Genomic DNA, 19,898 nt, shown 5'->3' on the forward strand with positions numbered 1-19,898 from the left:
AATTCCCACTAGGCCGAGGAAGAAATGCCCCCCTTTTCACATTCACATTGGCCTTTATAGCGCCACCAGCAGGTCTAATTTAGCAAAACACATTTTTGGAACAAAATGCCTCAAATCATGAATGCAGTGTCCCATTGAAAGGCCTAAGAAGAAATGCCACCCTTTTCACATTGGCCTATTATAGCGCCACCAGGAGGCCACAATAACCTACCTGACCTGGCGGAGACCTGTGCTCCGAGGAGTACTTTTTCTAGTTAGTTTCCTGTTTTTTTTTAAACTCTTATCTGTGTTTGTTCCAGAAGTGTCCACCGGAGGGCCGGAGCCTCAGCGATGTCAGAGCGATGAGTTCCAGTGTCACAACCAGCGCTGCATACGAGACACGTGGAAATGTGACGGAGACGATGACTGTCTGGACGGCAGCGACGAGGACGCACACAGCTGCTGTACGTAGCTGACATACACACACACACACACACACACACACACACACACACACACACACACACACACACACACACACACACACACACACACACATACACACACACACACACACACACACACACACACACACACACACACACACACACACACACACACACACACACACACATACACACACACACACATAGAGGGGTGGCAGTGGCTCAGGGGTAGAGTGGCCGGGTAGAGTGAACAGGAAAACCGAAAGGTTCCCAGTTCGATCCCGGGCTGGGGCGCTCCCCCAGAGTTAGTGTCGAAGTGTCCTTGAGCAAGACGCTGAACCCCTAATTGCTCCTGATGAGCAGGTTGGTGCCTTGTATGGTTTCCTCCTCCATCGGTGTATGAATGTGTGTGTGAATGGGTTAATGGCACAAACAATGTAAAGCGCTTCGGAATCGGATAGAAGCGCTATATAAATGCACCATTTACACATACACATGCGCACATACGCGTGCATGGTCGTGCGTGCGTCCGATCGGCGGCCAGTTATAATGTATCAGAGTGCAATACACCTCCCAACCCATAGGGTCTCGTAGGTGAAAGCATATGGAGATCATTTTGTAGAAAATGGCCACCGATCCGATTACGATGGTTTTTATTGAATAGGGAAGATACGGGTACTAAGACCCGCCAGATGTAAATTGTGACATCTGTGGCCGTGAGGTCAGCACTTTATATTTGAAATGTGAACGTTTATGTAGATGTACGGGTTGTAAATGGAGAAAGTGCCAAAACCAGGTTGAAGCTTCGCCATGACTGTCATGATATGACAGTCATGTTTCAGTAATCTATTACTGTGCTGACGTGCATGGGGTCGTGGTGTAATATTACTGTATGTGCTAACGTGCATGGGGTCGTGGGGTGGTGGTGTAATATATTACTGTACATGCACATGTCTCACAGGCACCAGCACCAGCCTGGAAACGTGGAAAAGTTTTTACAAGAGGAGTCTCTCCCTGCAATCAGATTTTCTCTTTGTAAATGTCATTGTTAAAGCTGTGAATAACGTCCGTCCCCCTCCCCCCCCATAGCCGCCTCGCCTTTCCTTGAGACCAGTTTTTGCTTTTGAGTGAATCGATTAGATAAACACCATGCTAGATGCAGTGGTGTAAAGTAACTAAGTACATGTACTCAAGTACTGTACTTAAGTACAATTTTGAGGTATTTTTTTACTTTACTGGAGTATTTCCAATTTTCAGTACTTTTACTTCTACTCCACTACATCTCAGAGGCAAATATTGTACTTTTACTCCACTACAATTATATGAATACTTTAGTTACTAGATACTTTGCAGATATAAATATATTACATTACAAAACATACATTAACCACTTTATCCCTATTTTATGTATAGGTTATTTGAAAATAGCAGATCTACAAGCTCACAACGCGTCGCTCGTTGTGAGCTTGTAGATCTGCTATTTTCAAACATGTGAGTAGTTTTACTTTTGGTACTTTAAGTACATTTTGATACCAATACCTTTGTACTTTTACTCAAGTAAATGTTGCATTTGGGGCTCTTACTTGTAACAGAGTACTTCTACATTGCAGTATTGATACTTTTACTTAAGTAAAAGATTCGAGTACTTTTTCCACCACTGCCTGCATTGCTGACTCATTTTTCAGAATGAAAAAAAATAACCATAAATGCCCAAATGATCAGAAGTGAAAAATCAATTATCCACCCTGCTGGGAATATCTACTTTAACCATCATCCTCTAACTAGGTTTGTTTTATTGCGTATGATTGCTTCTTCAGATTAGTTTTATTTCTTTATCTGGGACAGAATGTGGTCTCTCTTTTAGTGAAGGGAATATAATAGATGTCAGTGGTATAAAAGGAATGCCAAGTGGGGGGTTTTAGGCTTTGAAATCAAGCTCCCCCTGTGGCCCTGAGACAGTCTTATCTGTTAGTTAACATTCTCCACAGTCTCCCACAGCTAGAAATAAAGAAAGAGAAGGAGGGCTTGGCCCTCGTCCTAATCTGTGATTTCACACTGGAGTGCCAGCTCCACGGAGGCTGAACTGAAGAAAGGTGATTGCAAAAGAAGGCAAAAGGATTTTTTGCACTCGCCCCCCCCCCCCCTGTAGAGACCCTGATGGCATGATGACTGCAATATAAAAAAGTCAATAAGATGTACAACTTAAGACTAAAACTGTCTGCGAAATCAGCCTCCCGTTTTGTCATTAGAGACCACGGGGCTACACTGTTAACCATGTAAAGGATTCTACTGTGTACATCACACTGTAAGAGCAAGGAGATTCACCCTGTGAAATTGGTGAATGGACATGAACGTGCACGATGCGCTGCACCGGTTCATTCAGTGTGCATGGGATACCATTGACGACAGAAATGGTGATGCATCCATCATTACAGTGTCTGCATCGTTAAAATCCATGTTTGCATTTTTCTTTGTAATGTTTGTTTTATCCTATCTTGTGTATCCGAGGTGCCTTGAATGCACTATCACTGCCCCCCCCCCCCCCCCCCCCCCAAAAAAAGCAGATCTACAAGCTCAGCTCTTGTAGATCTGAGTTGTGTGGGTATTCTTTAATGTCAGTGGTGTTACCATAGGCCATAACTGTGTGGGTGTTCTTTAATGTCAGTGGTGTTACCATAAGCCATAGTTGTGTTGCTTATGTCAAAGGGGAAAAACACACACACACACACACACACACACACACACACACACACACACACACACACACACACACACACACACACCCCACATGTGTGTCAACACGGCAAATACACACAACTCACTTGGTCTGAGAGGCATTTTAGAGTCTCATTGATTTATCCTGTGATGTGTATTGTATTAATTATCTCCGCCAGGCCGCCGGAAGGCCCGGGGAGGCAGAGATTATGTTTAATGTGAATGAAATTGCGTAGACTAAATCAGGCATGTCACTTTAAAGGGTTCTAATATATCATTATTTTATAGTCTTACAAGAATGCAACAGGGTTTTTATTTTCTTTATTGCAGCTCATAGTTTCAAAGCAAAGTGTTAAAAAAAACAAAATACCAAAATGAACGTGAGAACATAATGAAATAAGGAGATCCAGACCTCCCCGTGTTCAGCACAAAATAATGACATTATGGATGCAATTAAATCCTCCAAATGTGTGAGATCCCAGACATGAGGCCTGTGGTCTGTCAGCGGGAAATTATTTGCGTCATTAACACTACGCAGTCAAGTACCGAGCGTTAACCACATGAACCCTAACGTTCTCTATTCTGGGCATGTCATTAATGAAGAGAACATTGTGTGAAAATAGACAAGACGTTGTTTTGTGACCTTGAAGATCCACTACTTTCAGTGAATAGATTTGACGTAGAGAGGGGGGGGGGGGGGGGGGGGAAGGAGGGGACCAAGTACAGACCCCCCCCCCCCCAACACTGGTCAACGTACAGTATATGGGGTTTAACCCATTAAAACCGGGAACGCATCTGTGTCATTTTTAGATCTACAAGCTCATAACGCTATGAGTTTGTAGATCTGCTACTTTTTTTTAAATATTGAACATTTTTGCAAATCTATGAATGTATATATTTTTAACAAAAACTTTTGACTGAAATCTTTGCTTCTGGGGGTCCCTGGAACAAAATGTTTTCAAATTGGGGTCCGCAGCCAAATATATGTTATTTTGGGGGTCCTTGAAAAGTAGCAGAGGCGATGATTGACAGTCAAAATCCCTCACCGACACCGGCAGGCAAAGATTTGTTTTTTCATTGCAGTTGAAAAGGCTTTAGAAATCAGAGAGAAAACATCCTGCCATGGATCACTGGAGTGGATTTTTCAGTTATAACTTTTAATACACGTTTGAAGGACCATGATAAATACTTTTAATGTGTTGTAAAACTGAATGTCATGAAACCTTTAAACTCAAGGATTAACAGTCTGGGTTTTATTGCATTAGTAGACACAATTAAAACCCATCTGTGTGTGTGTATACGTATTATGTATTATTAACTTTATTTTTTATTTTTTTCCCCCCAGACAACCATAGCTGTCCCATTGACCAGTTCAAGTGCAACAACAATCGCTGCATTCCCAAACGATGGCTTTGTGACGGAACGAACGACTGTGGCAACGACGAGGATGAATCCAACATGACTTGCTCCGGTGGGTAAACGGCCGTGTGTTTGTGTCCCGTTAGCAGGGCTACTGGGTCGAGCCGAGCCTCGGGTTCCGACGAAAAAACAAAAAAAAAATAAACACAATTATTTTACCCTCAAAAAAGACATTTCAACTGCCCCTAGTGTCCGAACGGTATAAGGCAGACTGAAAGGTCAGTGGATGCGTTGGATGCGTTGGATGCGTTGGATGCAGCTCAAAGTAAACTCAGGTATCTAGTTGGTCGTCGTCCTAGCCTGTGTTATTAAAATGTTATTAAAAAAGAAAACTGCCGGAAATGGCCAAACCTCAAACATCGAAAAACAGAGAAAGTGGCCGTTTTCTTTGTGACTTTGAGGACATTAACCCATTAAGAGATGTTGCTACAGTATGTATATAGCTACAGGACTTTATTTGGGGGGGGGGGTAGGATAGATTTTCGGAAAACGTGGGTTAGGAACCCCTATTTGTAACTATACCTTTCAGGACGGGAACCCCTTTTGGGGTTGTTGTTGTTGCTATGTACAGTACAGTACATACTACATAGCAACATACATGTATTGTAATTTTTGAATAAATATTTGAAGTTTTTCAGAAAAAATACAGGATTTAGAAGGCATTTTTAGAATCTGCCTCAGGGTTTTTGGGGGTTTTTGGGCCTACAATTATGGTAATTGTTCGAGGCCGGGCCCTGTTCGGGCCCAGTTAGGGCCCAGTTAGGGCCGGGCCTTAATTTTCAGGCCTGTTGAGAACTCTCTACAGGGTTGCAGTAGGAGGATGAACAGCAGCGCAAAACCTTTCTTTGATTCTTTTCAGCACGAAAAGAGCTCACATAAATGTGACTTTATTGATACTGTACTATGATCATTGATACTTTACTATGATCATTGATACTGTACTATGATCATTGATACTGTACTATGATCATTGATACTGTACCATGATCATTGATACTGTACTATGATCATTGATACTGTACTATGATCATTGATACTGTACTATGATCATTGATACTGTACCATGATCATTGATACTGTACTATGATCATTGATACTGTACTATGATCATTGATACTGTACTATGATCATTGATACTGTACTATGATCATTGATACTGTACCGTGATCATTGATACTGTACCGTGATCATTGATACTGTACTATGATCATTGATACTGTACCATGATCATTGATACTGTACTATGATCATTGATACTGTACTATGATCATTGATACTGTACCATGATCATTGATACTGTACTATGATCATTGATACTGTACTATGATCATTGATACTGTACTATGATCATTGATACTGTACCATGATCATTGATACTGTACCATGATCATTGATACTGTACCATGATCATTGATACTGTACTATGATCATTGATACTGTACCATGATCATTGATACTGTACTATGATCATTGATACTGTACTATGATCATTGATACTGTACTATGATCATTGATACTGTACTATGATCATTGATACTGTACCATGATCATTGATACTGTACTATGATCATTGATACTGTACTATGATCATTGATACTGTACCACGATTTGTGATCAGAAACTCAAACAACACAACACTCTCACATTGAGATGCGGTCCTTATTCTGGGGGAAAATACCTTCACAGAGAAATAGCACATCAACAAGCGTTGCGAGCTTGTAGATCGGCTATTTTCAACATATTTAACGTAGAGCGAAAACTGAAAAAGTCCTGAGGGACTTCGGCCAACCACGTATAGCGTTTCTATTATTCTTAAGCTGCTGTGAAAGGACCCGTTCTATGCTTTGAAGTTATGTTACATTAAACCACACAGGAACAGGGACTGGATTCCAGCTGACTGCTGTATATCCTGAGATCCGGTTTAAATTAAGTTAAGCACAACATTTGAAACGGGGTTAGATGAGGTTCGTGAAAAAAAAACACATTTGAAACAGGGGTTACTGTAGATGAGGCGATATGTAAAAAAGAATCCAGGCCTCTACACGAATCAACTACTAAACCATTGATTTTTTTAACTCTTTTTTTGGGGGGTGTTAACCCATTAAGACCAGGAACGTCATTTTTTGATTTCTTTGGCTATTCAAAAATAGCAGATCTACAAGCTCATAGCGCGGCACCGAGTGCCGCGCTATGAGCTTGTAGATCTGCTATTTTTGAAACATAGTTAACATTTTGTGCAAATCTTTGAATATATATTTACACAGCGAACATGTTTAACTCAAATCTTTGCTTCTGGGGGATTCTACAAATGTCTTCTAAATATCAACAGTTTTTTTGAAAAAAATAAAAAATATATTATGTTGCTACAGTGTAATACTGAGTGGTTCTCAAACTTTTTTCATGTCAAGGACCCCCAAAATGATATGTATTTGTCCCCCCCCCCATCTCAAAATATTTTGTTCCAGGGACCCCCATAAGCAACGATTTGAGTTAAAAATGTATATTCATATTCAAAGATTTGCACACAATTTCACAATTTCTTTCCGAAAATAGCAGATCTGCAAGCTCATAGCTATGAACTTGTATATCTGCATTTTTTTTTATAGCCAAAGAAATGTAAAAAATGACACAGATTCTTTCCCGGGTCTAAATGGGTTAAAAAAAAATCATTTCCTTACAGACGGATGTGTTAGAGATCAAAGACTTTGCCGTGTTGTCAGACAGTCATCCCTGTTCTGTCTCACACTGCTCCTGCTCCCGAGAAGAGCAGGAGCCCTCAGATCAATCTCATTGCGTGAGCTCTGTAACATCAAAGAAGTTTAGCTCCTACAAAGGGCAGACGTTCCCCCCCGAAAACGGAGTGCATGTCAGAATCACTTCCAGTATATCAGCGTGGCTCCATCCTCCCCCCCTTCAGCCTCACTGTAACTATAGTCCCCTACAGCAGGGGTTTTCAACCCTTTTCATATCAAGGCCCATTATTTATTGGGCATTTGAGCCTCAGAACCACCATTTGATGAGATTTAGACTCTCAGACCCAAAACTTTTTATTGTTTTTTCCTACATTTTTTATCTCACGATTATGTAACCAATTTTTTCACCCAATGCCAGTTGCCTAAGCTGTAATCCTGGGTGCTACTCTCCCTCTGCCAGCCTAGGGAGAGCCCCGAACTGAGCTCATGCTTCCTTCAATGCATGAGGAGTGAGCAGGCCGTTTCTTATCACCTGACAGGTCTTAATGTAAACATAACAATGTTAACAGAACACAGTAATGCAGTCAGATATGTAACAGTAATTTAACTCTTGAGAGCGTAACATTTATTTTCATTCATTTTTCAAGAGTTAAAGATCTATAAGGGTCCATTTGGTTACCAACTCTCCATCATTTAACTGGGGACCACCTGGAACCTCCTCAAGGACCCCTGGTGGTCCCCGGACCACTGATTGAAGACCCCTGCTCTACAGTACATCAGCGTGGCTCCATCCCCCCCCCCCCCCCCCCCCCCCGCCGTCCTGTATAAAGACTACCGTAGCTAACGGCTAGCCTCTCAGGTCTTTTTTTGTTTAGCCTTTAGAGGTTCAATCAATGAGCGTCAGCCTGGAGGATGATAAACGCCGCCCTGTCGTCAGATTGACATGCATATTACACGCCAACGCAGAGATCACAGGGCGTTCTGTCCATGCGTGTCCACTAGACCCTGACCCTGTGTGTGTGTGTGTGTGTGTGTGTGTGTGTGTGTGTGTGTGTGTGTGTGTGTGTGTGTGTGTGTGTGTGTGTAAACAGAATGTTGACTGGGTGGGAACTCGTGAAGCGACTGCAGATTCCCCCCGTTGGCCTTGGCTTTGCACCCCGTTTGTTCTTTATGTGATTGAGCGATAACCTGAGAGGTAAAGCGCAGAGCGCCGGGGCGTGTACGCTGACATCTATCGCTGATGTAGCGATCGTTAGAGATGTCGTGCACATCCCCCGCACCTTGACACAGCGCGTGCGCGGTTGTGGGTGTGTGTGTGTGTGTGTGTGTGTGTGTGTGTGTGTGTGTGTGTGCGCACTTGCATGTTTGATTGAATCACTCTTTCTTGTGTACCGTTTTCCAGTGGTGGAAAACTCACATGTTTTAGTTAAGTAAAAGCATCAATACTGCAATGAATGTAGAAATACTTTGTTACGAGTAAAAGTCCGGAATTCAAAATGTACTTGAGTAAAAGTGCAAAAATATTATATGTACAAATGCTTAAAAATGTAACTTAAAGGTAGGGTACTGTAAGTGATATTTTTTGGTTGAAACAAAAAGTATTTTGTTAAAAGGTTAAAGCACTATATTCTGATAGTAATCATTGCTATAGAGTGTTTGTTCAGTAACAGGAGTCTCCATGTCTCTCCAGCTCTTTAATAAACAGAAAATACATTTTCCGGTAGGTGTCAAAATCTCAGCCAATCAGGAGAAAGTACCCATTTTTTTGCTTAATTTGTATAGTGTTCCAGTTCTAATTGTGCCTGCTCATTTCTTAGTGTCATCACTTCCAATTTCACTTGTTTAATCTATATCCTGATTGAGTTCTCTATCCTGATTGGATAGAATTGGAAATGAAACTGAAACGAAAATGCATTTTCTAGTTTATAAAGAGCTGGAGAGACAAGGAGACTCCTTTTACTGAACAAACACTCTATAGCAATGAGTACTATCACAATATAGAGCTATTTAACACTTATTTTAACCAAAGAAAATCACTTACCCTACCTTTAAGTACAGTACTTGAGTAAATGTACTTAGTTACTTTACATGTGTATGTGCTTGATTGAATCACCTGGAAACCCTCTCTCTCTTGTGTCCCGTTCTCAGCCCAGCCCTGCCAGCCCAGCCAGTTCTCGTGCGGGAACGGCCGCTGCATCCCCCGCGCCTGGAGCTGTGACCGCGACGACGACTGCGGAGACATGTCCGACGAGACGGCGTCCTGCGGTGAGTCTGGTCCCCCAGGGGTCCCCCAGGGCTCTGTTCTTGGCCCTTATAACTTTTTTTCAGTGAATGTTCAAGCTCGGCTATATTTCATTGAATGTTCGCCAAACCACATTTAACAGACTGGACAATCAATGTGTAAAGAAATAATAATACTACACTATTAATGTAATTACTACCATGCCTGTCCCTCCAGATAAAATGCACTATCATTTCAGTAGTTGAAGCACGATTCTGGCCAGGCACACACACACACACACACACACACACACAGACACACACACACACACACACACACACACACACACACACACACACTTTTTTTTTATATACAAGTTTCTCTCTCGTGCAATATTTCATCAAGTGAGAGGCCCGTGTTACGAGCCCAAATTATTGATGCTGTGTTCTTTGGACCAGGAAGGCGTACTACATGCCTTCACAGCCTTGGAAAGCCATGCCAAACAACGTGTGTAGTTCACATAGTTCACTGTTCTGAAGCCTGGCCTCTGAGGTATTATACAATCTATCAGCCTCACTGGGTACGTCCTGGAATAAACTTGGAGCGTGTGTGTGTGTGTGTGAGTGCTTGTGTGTGTGCGCTTGTATGTGTGTGTGTGTGTGTGTGTGTGTGTGTGTGTGTGTGTGTGTGTGTGTGTGTGTGTGTGTGTGTGTGTGTGTGTGTGTGGGGGGGGGTGACAGTACAAAAGGGAGTATAGAAGAACAAGAGCACTCTGCTTCATGTCTGTCTGACTTAAACAAAACTCCTCAGTTACTTAACCTCTTAATGTAAGGTTAAGGAGTGTTCCACGGCTGTTAGAATAAACAAATAAAAAAGGCAGAAACGGCTGAATTATCGGCATACATTTAAACAGTGTGTGGGTAAGAAGTCTTAACCCCTTCAAACCGGGAACGCGCCTGTGTTTAACCATTACTTTGGGCTATTCAAAAATAGCCCAAAGTAAATTTTTGGGAAAGAAACATGAAAAAAATTGCAAATCTTTGAATGTATATATTTTTTAAAGCAACACATTTTTTACTCAAATCTTTGCTTCTGGGGGGTCCCTGGAACAACATTTTGGGTGGTCCTTGACATGAAAAAAGTTTGAGAACCACTGATATTATAGCAACATAATATTAAAAAATAAAAAAACTGTTAGGATTTAGAATACATTTGTAGAATCCCCTAGAAGCAAAGATTTGAGTTAAAAATGTTTGCTTTAAAAATAACACATATATTCACACATTTGCAGACATTTTCACGATTTCTCAAAAATAGCAGATCTACAAGCTCGTTAGCTTGTAGCTCGTATAGCTTGTATATCTGCTATTTTTGAATAGCCAAATAAATCCAAAAAATGACACACAGATGCGTTCCCGGTCTTAAAGGGTTAAGAGTCCCCCCTCCATCCGTCTCTCTTTTAATCACTATTTGTATTCCATCAGGCATACTGCAGAGAGTGTGTGTGTGTGTGTGTGTGTGTGTGTGTGTGTGTGTGTGTGTGTGTGTGTGTGTGTGTGTGTGTGTGTGTGTGTGTGTGTGTGTGTGTGTGTGTGTGTGTGTGTGTGTGTGTGTGTGTGTGTGTGTGTGTGTGTGTGTGTGCGTGCGTGCGTGCGTGCGTGCGTGCGTGTGTGCGGTGGTTTAAGCCAAGTGCTGCGCGGTGCGGTTTCCTCCTTTGTGTTGTCCTAAAGCTGGCTTCAACACTCCGTCACAAAGCAGGACGGGGTGTAAGCAGTAATTAAAGTTCATGCTCGGCTTCCTTCAATCATAATCAAGCTGTGCAGCGAAAAGAAACATATTCTTCTTCTCCTCCATACTGTTGTTGTTGTCTGGGATTTCCTCACCGCATTTATTTACTTCTCCATAGGAGTTTAACCCATTAAGACCGGGAACACATCTGTGTATTATTATTATTTTTTTGGCTATTAAAAATATATATATTTTTTAAAATACGTTTTTTTTTTTTTAATTGTGAAAATGTGTGCAAATCTTTGAATATACATTATTTTTAAAGCAAACATTTGTATTGTGTAACTCAAATCTTTGCTTCTGGGGGATTCTACAAATGTCTTCTAAATCCTAACAGTTCTCTGAAAAAAGCATATGTCCCTATAATCAGTGGTTCTCAAACTTTTTTTTTCTCTCAAACTTTTCACGATTTTTCAAAAAAAGAAAATAGCAGATCTACAAGCTCATGCAGCACTATGAGCTCGTATACAGTATCTGGCATTTTTCAATAGCCAAATAAATCTATAAAAATGACACAGATGCGTTCCCGGTCTTAATGAGTTAAACCCTGGCTGCTCACTTAGCATCCTACTAGCAGCTAGCGGCAGCAGCTAACTGTGTATTGTAGGAACACCTGAAGCCCTGTGGTGGGGCTGGTGACGGCCCACCCCACCCCACCCCGCCCCGTCCCGGCCCAGATTGATGCTAATTTGGATTGTGTTTGTCAGTAGTTTAGTAGATACAATGTCTGGCATTGATCTCCCTGTTGACTCAAAGTTGTCATTATTTATGGATGGTGGTGCCTGGCGCTGTAGCACTGTTTACTAACTTGAAAAAAAAAAAAAAAGTCCCATTATTTATGGATGCCAGTCCTTCATTTTTAATGAATGTTAACCCTTTAAGACCTAAGACGCATCTGTGTCATTTTAAGATTTCTTTGGGCTATTCAAAAATAGCAGATATACAAGCTCATAGCGCGGCACCGAGTGCCGCGCTATGAGCTTGTAGATCTGCTATTTTTTTGAAAAATCATGTTGTTTTTTTTACAAAAATGTTAAAGCAATTTTTAAAGCAAACATGTTTTACACAAATATTTGCTTCTACAAATGTCTTCTAAATCCTAACAAAAAATCCTAAGAAAAAAAGTATGTTTTGCTATAATATCAGTGGTTTTCAAACTTTTTCATGTCAAGGACCCCCAAAATTATATATTTGACTGCGGACCCCCATCTCAAAATATTTTGTTCCAGGGACCCCCGAAGCAAAGATTTGAGTTAAAAATGTTCGCTTAAATATATATATATATATATATTCAAAGATTTGCACACATTTTCACGATTTTTCAAAAATAGCAGATCTACAAGCTCGCGATACGAGCTTGTAGATCTGCTATTTTTGAATAGCCCAAAGTGTAAAACAATGCTTTTTTAGCTCAAATCAAAAAATGACACACAGATGCGTCCTCAGGTCTTACTGGGTTAAATTCCAACCAGGCACTAGGCTGTCACTGGGAGACGTAATATATTTGAAGGGGAATATATACTTGTGTGTGTAGTGTGTAGATGATGCTTGTTGGATAGAGATATGATGTGTCTTCAACCCCCCCGTGTGCCGCTGGTATCCTGACGCGGCGGGGAGCCCAACAAATCAATGCAAATGTAGACGAGCGTTTTCAAGCTGAAGTCAATAAAAAGCTGCAGGCATCATCCGGTAAAAAAAGAGTTTGAGAAATATATTTGTCCAAAAGTCAAACGTGATGTACTGTGTGAAAACGCCAGGCCTTAATTATGTTTTCTAGAGATGGATATATTATGGCTATGAATTCTGTGGCCGTTATGGCGTTCAGGAAGTTGTTAAAGCCTGATTTATTTATGCTCTGTCGTATATAATAATAATAATAATATAGGAGGGCCCACACCTTGGGGATTTATTTGTCACGGTACATTTGCACATACGTGAAATGTGTCCTCTGCATTTTACCCATCCTATAACAACTAGGAGCAGTGATGTCATTTACCCATCCTATAACAACTAGGAGCAGTGATGTCATTTACCCATCCTATAACAACTAGGAGCAGTGATGTCATTTACCCATCCTATAACAACTAGGAGCAGTGATGTCATTTACCCATCCTATAACAACTAGGAGCAGTGATGTCATTTACCCATCCTATAACAACTAGGAGCAGTGATGTCATTTATCCATCCTATAACAACTAGGAGCAGTGACAGCCATATGTGGCGCTCGGGGAGCAATGAGGGGTTAAGAGTCTTGCTCAGGGATACACATCGACACATTTCTGGCCTGGCCTGGAATCGTACCTGGGACACCAGGGCCTCTGGCTCCCCAGGCGGGCTCTCATGCATTGAAGGAGGCATGCCCTGGCCTCCCTAGGTTGGCAGAGGGAGAGTAGTGCCCAGGATTACATAGACAATTGGCACTGGGTGTAAAAAATGGTGTTACAAAATATTGGGATAAAAATGTAAGAATGTTTAGGTGGGGTTGGTTAAAGGGCCTTTCTGTGTGGAGTTTGCATGTTCTCCCCGTGTCTCCTAGGGTAGTTACCCTCACACCCTGGTCAGCCGGGGGGAGGCAGCCTGATGGAGCCTGATGGAGGGGAAAGGAACTGGTTGGAATAATGTGTTCCTTCCACGCGCTACGCCCTACCGGGGAAACTCCTCCCTGTCAGGTGCTAGCTCCTCATGCATTGAAGGAGGCATGAGCTCAGTTCTGGGTTCTCGCTAGGCTGGCAGAGGGAGAGTAGCGCCCAGGATTACATAGGCAATTAGAACTGGGTGAAAAAATGGGTTACAAAATCGTGGGATAAAATGTTTAAATAATTTTGAAAACTTTTATGCCACTACTACCACCAAGCAGTGTTGATTTTGACAGCACATTTTGATTTAGTTTTAGTCTTATTTTAGTCATCTGAAATGTTTTAGTTTTAGTCTAGTTTTAATCAACTAAATATAAGATTACAGTCGACTAAATCTACAGTTGATATAGTCGACTATAATGTACTGTGGCGGTGCCTTGATGGCGTCGTAATGCCTGATTTTACACTTGGTTGCATGCTGAAAATAGCAGATCTACAAGCTCACTGCGACGCGTTGTGAGCTTGTAGATCTGCTATTTTCAGAGCTTAACACCCGAGCACAACCAAACATAAAATAACTTGTCTTTTAGTTCTACTGGATCTCTTCTCCACTAGATCCTCACTAACTTTAGTTTAGTTTTTATTTGTTGACGAAATTGTCAATATATTTAGTCATAGTTTTAGTCATCATAGCTTAGTTTTTATTTAGTTTTTATTTAGTTTTCGTCAGTGAAAAAAGGAAGTCAACCAACATTTTTCGTAATAGTTTTAGTCGACGAAATCAACACTGCCACCAAGCACACATCCATCAACATCCTGTAGTTCCCCAAGTCTCCTTGACCCCATCGGTGGAGTGGACGACCCCATTGGTGGAGTGGTTGGAGCAGATGTTGCTTGATTAAAGCGGTAATTTGTTTCTGCAGCGTGCATGGCAACTGTCACCATGGAGCGTCTGCATGTCCAACCCAACCGTCTGTTTGTTTTTTTGGGGGGTTGGGGGGGAGGGGGGGGGGGGAGCGCTTTGCAGCAAAGACGCTAAACTGCCAACAGGCAGACGGTATATAGTTTGTGTTACAGCTCCGCTACGGTCGTTTGTTGCTGCCATTGATTAACCCATTAAGACCGGGAACGCATCTGTGTGTAACCACTTTAAACATTATTTTATACTCAAAAATAGCAGATATACAAGATCTGTTATTTTGTACATTTGTAACTCAAACATTTGTAACTCAAACACATTTGTGTTTGAGTTACATTTGTAACTCAAACCTTCGCTTCTGGGGGGTCCCTGGACCTAAATATTTTGAGATGGGGGTCAGCGGCCAAATACAAATCATTTTGGGGGTCCTTGACAATAAAAGGTTTGAGCGCCACTGATATATACTGTATATAGCAACATACGTTTTTCAGAAAACTGAAAAATCCCCAGAAACAAAGATTTGAGTTAAAAATGTTGGCTTTAAAAATGTATATATATTCAAATACTTGCACAGATTTTCACATTTTTTCAAAAATAGCAGATCTGCACCGAGTGCCGCGCTATGAGCTTGTAGATCTGCTATTTTTGAATAGCCAAAAACATCTAAAATGACACAGATGCGTTCCCGGTCTAAAGGGGTTAAACTGTTCAGGCGTTCAGTCAATTACATTATTCAGATTAACCCTAAGAAGAAGAAAAAGAAGGGGGGGGGGAGAAAGAAAAAACACACATCTGCGGACGGATCATTCCTCTTCTCTCCCGTGTCGTCTTAATGTGTTGATCAGTCTTTTAGTTTTAAAAGCAGAACTTGTTGCTACTCATCTTGTTCCAGTTGGATGTGACTGAATGAGAGAGTTGATGTGTCTAATGCTGCCATGTGACGCGTTGATCTCTCACCAGAGCATTGTGTTGTGTAACTCTGATAATTAATAAAACATGACATGGAATCAATGTTCAACTTGACAACAAGACACACACAACCAGTGGAGTAAAGTAAATAAGTACATTTACTCAAGTACTGTACTTAAGTACACTTTTGAGGAATTTACTGGAGCATTTCCCATTTTCAGTACTTTTACTTTTCAGTACTTTTACTACTCCACTAGAGGCAAATATTGTGCTTTTACTCCACTACAATTATTTGAAAACTTTAGTTACTAGTTACTTTGTAGATTTTGATTAATACAAAACAAACATTAACCACTTCAGCCCAATATACATTTCGGCCATTTGAAAATAGCCGATCTACAAGCTCTCAATGCGTCACGATGCGACACATTGTGAGCTTGTAGATCTGCTATTTTCAAAAGATTTGCATGCATTTTATACATATTAAAAACCTTTAAAATGCATTCTGCATGATGAGTACTATTTTACTTTTGGTACCTAAGTATATTTTGATGCCAATACTTTTGTACTTTTATTCAAGTACATTTTGAATGCCGGACTTTTACCTGTAACAGAGTATTTTTCCCTGGAACAAAACAGTTTCAGATGGGGGTCCGCGGCCACTAAATATCAATTTGGGGGTCCTTGGCATGAAAAGCTTTGAGAACCACTGCTGTATATAGTCCTATACATACTGCTGTACTGTAATAAAAGGAGTTGATTCATGTGGGCGTTACCTGTCGCAGACAACACTTTTAGTGGCATCACTAATTATTTGGAAAGGGTCACACTCAGCAAAAAGTCTGTTTAGTTCATTTAATAGTCCTATAATGTGCCACTCCCTCCACAGTCCACACAAAAGGTTCTTGGCCGTCTCCAGCCTTCAGCGGTGTGTCTGATCAGACTGCCCAAAACGTTTAGCGCGGAGTGGCACGTTATGGACTGTTAAATGAAGTAAATAGACGTTTTGCTGAGTGCCACCCTTTCCTTTTATACAAGTTGGACGTACCGCGTAGTGGCACCGCTAGGACAACGCACCAGGCGGTCAGAGCGCCGTGGAGTACAACCCACAAACACATTTAGTAGGCCTATCACCCATTATTCGGCAGCAACGCAATTGATAAAAACATTATTTATTGATTTATTGTTTTCAATTAGTGATCAATAGAAGAGTCAGTTCGATCGACAAGCTCGCGACACGTTGTGAGCTTGTCCATCTGCTATTTTAAAGCGACATTTTTTAACTCCATTATTTGCTTCTGGGGGTCCCTGGAACAACATATTTTGTAATGGGGGTCCGCTGCCAAATACATAACATTTTGGGGGTTCTTGACATGGAGAAGTTGGAGCTGATATTATAGCAACATACTGATATACTGATTTAGAAGAAGCAAAGATTTAATGTTTGCTTTGAAAAATATACATATATTCAAAGATTTTTTTTTTTTTTTCTTTTTTAAGATATTTTTGGGGCTTTTTGCCTTTTATTGATACATGACAGTAGACTGACAGGAAATGGGGAGAGAGATGGGGGGGTGACATGCAGCAAAGGTCGTCGGGATCGGGAGTCGAACCCGCGACACGCTGTCAGGCTGGCATTGCAGCCTAGGGTGCCTGGACCGTCACGCTGCGGCCCAGGCCTATTCAAAGATTTTTAACGCTGCACCGAGTGCCGCGCTATGAGCTTGTAGATCTAAGTATTGTATTGGCTAAAGTAGCTTTAATTGTTTCTCCTCTGTGGAGAAAGACTTCCTACAGTAAAGTAAGAGTGAGGTTCCAGCTTCAAAGACGATCTGCCATGCTGAGCCTCATCCATACTGTAGTTATATCTGATTTACACATCTTATGAAATCTTATGAAATACCTCAGACGTCCATGACACTCGTTTCACCAAGGTCATTGTAGTTTTGCATTTGACGATTTTTATTCTTATTTTGATTAAGTTTTTTGATTTGTTTTTGAAAGCGGGTTTGCTTGTTTTGTTTTTGTTTTTAATTTCTAAAAGGCTTAGTTTCTACATTGCAGTATTGATACTTTTACTTAAGTAAACACATTGAGTACTTTTTCCACCACTTATGGGGCGACCAATAGTTCCAAACACAGACCGTATATACAGTATAGTTCCAAACACAGACCGTATATACAGTATAGTTCTAAACACAGACCGTATATACAGCATAGTTCCAAACACTGAATCCTCATAATGTGTGATGAAGCAACGCACGATACATGAAGTGTCAAGTTTCACATTTATTGGACAAACGTCATTGCGTAAAAGCATGAATTACGTTCAGGAGGACCGCTCTAACCCATTAAAACTGGGAACGCATCCGTGTAACCACTTAAACCATTATCTTATACTTTGGCTATTCAAAAATAGCAGATCTACAAGCTCATAGCGCGGTACCGAGTGCCGCGCTATGAGCTTGTAGATCTGCTATTTTTAGAAAATCGTGAACGTTTTTGCCAATCTATGTGTATGTATATATTTTTTAAAGCAAACATTTTTAACTCAAATTTTTGCGTCTGGGGGTCCCTGGAACAACATATTTTGAGGTGGGGGTCCTCGGTCAAATACCTATCATTTTGGGGGTCCTTGACATGAAAAACGTTGAGAACAACCTCCTGGACTCCAGGAGTCCTTGACATGAAAAACGTTGAGAACAACCTCCTGGACTCCAACCAGTCTGGGTTCAAAGTGGGTCACTCGACAGAGACTGCCCTCCTGGCAGTGGCGGAGTCACTCCATGCCGCTAGAGCGAACTCTCTCTCCTCCGTCCTGATACTCCTGGACCTGTCTGCAGCGTTCGACACAGTGAACCATCAGATCCTCCTCTCCACCCTCGAGGGGATGGGTGTCTCAGGCTCTGCACTCTCCCTGTTTGCATCCTACCTGACGGGTCGCTCCTACCAGGTGATGCTGGGAGGGTCTGTGTCAGAACCACACAGGCTCACTACTGGGGTTCCCCAAGGCTCGGTTCTGGGTCCTCTTCTCTTCTCTCTCTACACTACATCTCTTGGTGCTGTCATCCGCTCCCATGGCTTTTCCTACCACTGCTATGCCGATGACACCCAGCTGATCCTCTCATTCCCCCCCTCTGACACACAAGTGGAGGCACGCATTGCTGCTTGTCTGGCTGACATCTCGGAGTGGATGTCGACGAACCACCTGAAGCTCAACCTGGACAAGACCGAGCTGATGTTCATCCCGGGGAAGGGCTGTCCTCACCGAGACATGGCCATCACCATTGAGAACGCTGTGGTGACGTCAACTCGGACTGCGAAGAATCTGGGTGTGACCCTGGACGATCAACTGTCGTTCTCGGCTAACATCGCATCAGTGACACGGTCCTGCAGATTCCTCCTCTACAACATCAGGAGAATTCGGCCCTTCCTCATGGAGAAGGCAGCCCAGGTGCTCATCCAGGCTCTTGTCATCTCCCGCCTGGACTACTGCAACTCCCTCCTGGCTGGCGCTCCGGCATCTGCCATCAGACCCCTGGAGCTTGTTCAGAAAGCTGCGGCTCGTCTGGTGTTCAACCGCCCCAAGTTCTCTCACACAACTATCCTTCTCCGTTCCCTGCACTGGCTCCCGGTAGCGGCTCGCATTCAGTTTAAAACCCTGGTGCTAGCCTATAGGGCAGTGAAAGGAACAGCTCCCTCTTACCTCCGGGTATTGGTCAATGCCCACAACCCTACCCGACCACTCCGGTCTGCCACCAAGGGGCGACTGACTCCCCCGCCACTCAATGGTCCTTCTGGTCGATCGACACAGTCACGACTTTTTTCTGTTCTGGCCCCACAGTGGTGGAATGTACTTCCCACTGATGTCAGGACAGCAGAGTCACTGCCCATCTTTCGCCGCAGGCTGAAAACCCACCTCTTCAGGAAACACTACCCTTCCTCTTTGCCTGGACTACTTGTTGTTAACTAGTTGTACGAATGCTTGTTTTATTGTTGAATTGTTTATTGGATCTTGTTTAGTCAATACAATTATTTGTTTTTAGCTCCTGCTCATTTGACTTAGCTATTTTGTCTCATCTGTTTAAGGAAATAGGAAGCTGATATATTGCACTTTTACCTTAGCGCTAGGTATGCTCTTGGTTGCTTGTTATTGCAGAAAATGCACTTATAACCTCTGGTGATTAGTAGCTTTCGTTCCCTACCTTTGTTGATTGCACTTATTGTAAGTCG

General features: G+C 42.0%; 1 protein-coding gene across 1 annotated transcript in view; it reads left to right on the forward strand.

Annotated features, from left to right (window-relative positions):
• lrp1bb (low density lipoprotein receptor-related protein 1Bb) overlaps positions 1-19,898 on the forward strand; it is a 597,729-nt gene that overhangs the window by 308,188 nt on the left and 269,643 nt on the right. Inside the window, exons 16-18 of the mRNA XM_084084305.1 lie at positions 300-443; positions 4,486-4,611; positions 9,401-9,517. Coding sequence (XP_083940431.1) covers positions 300-443; positions 4,486-4,611; positions 9,401-9,517 — 387 coding nt within the window. The remainder of the gene's footprint in view (positions 1-299; positions 444-4,485; positions 4,612-9,400; positions 9,518-19,898) is intronic.

The sequence above is a fragment of the Gymnoscopelus microlampas genome, assembly GCF_963454915.1.
Source record: "Gymnoscopelus microlampas genome assembly, chromosome: 17".
Lineage (NCBI taxonomy): Eukaryota > Metazoa > Chordata > Actinopteri > Myctophiformes > Myctophidae > Gymnoscopelus > Gymnoscopelus microlampas.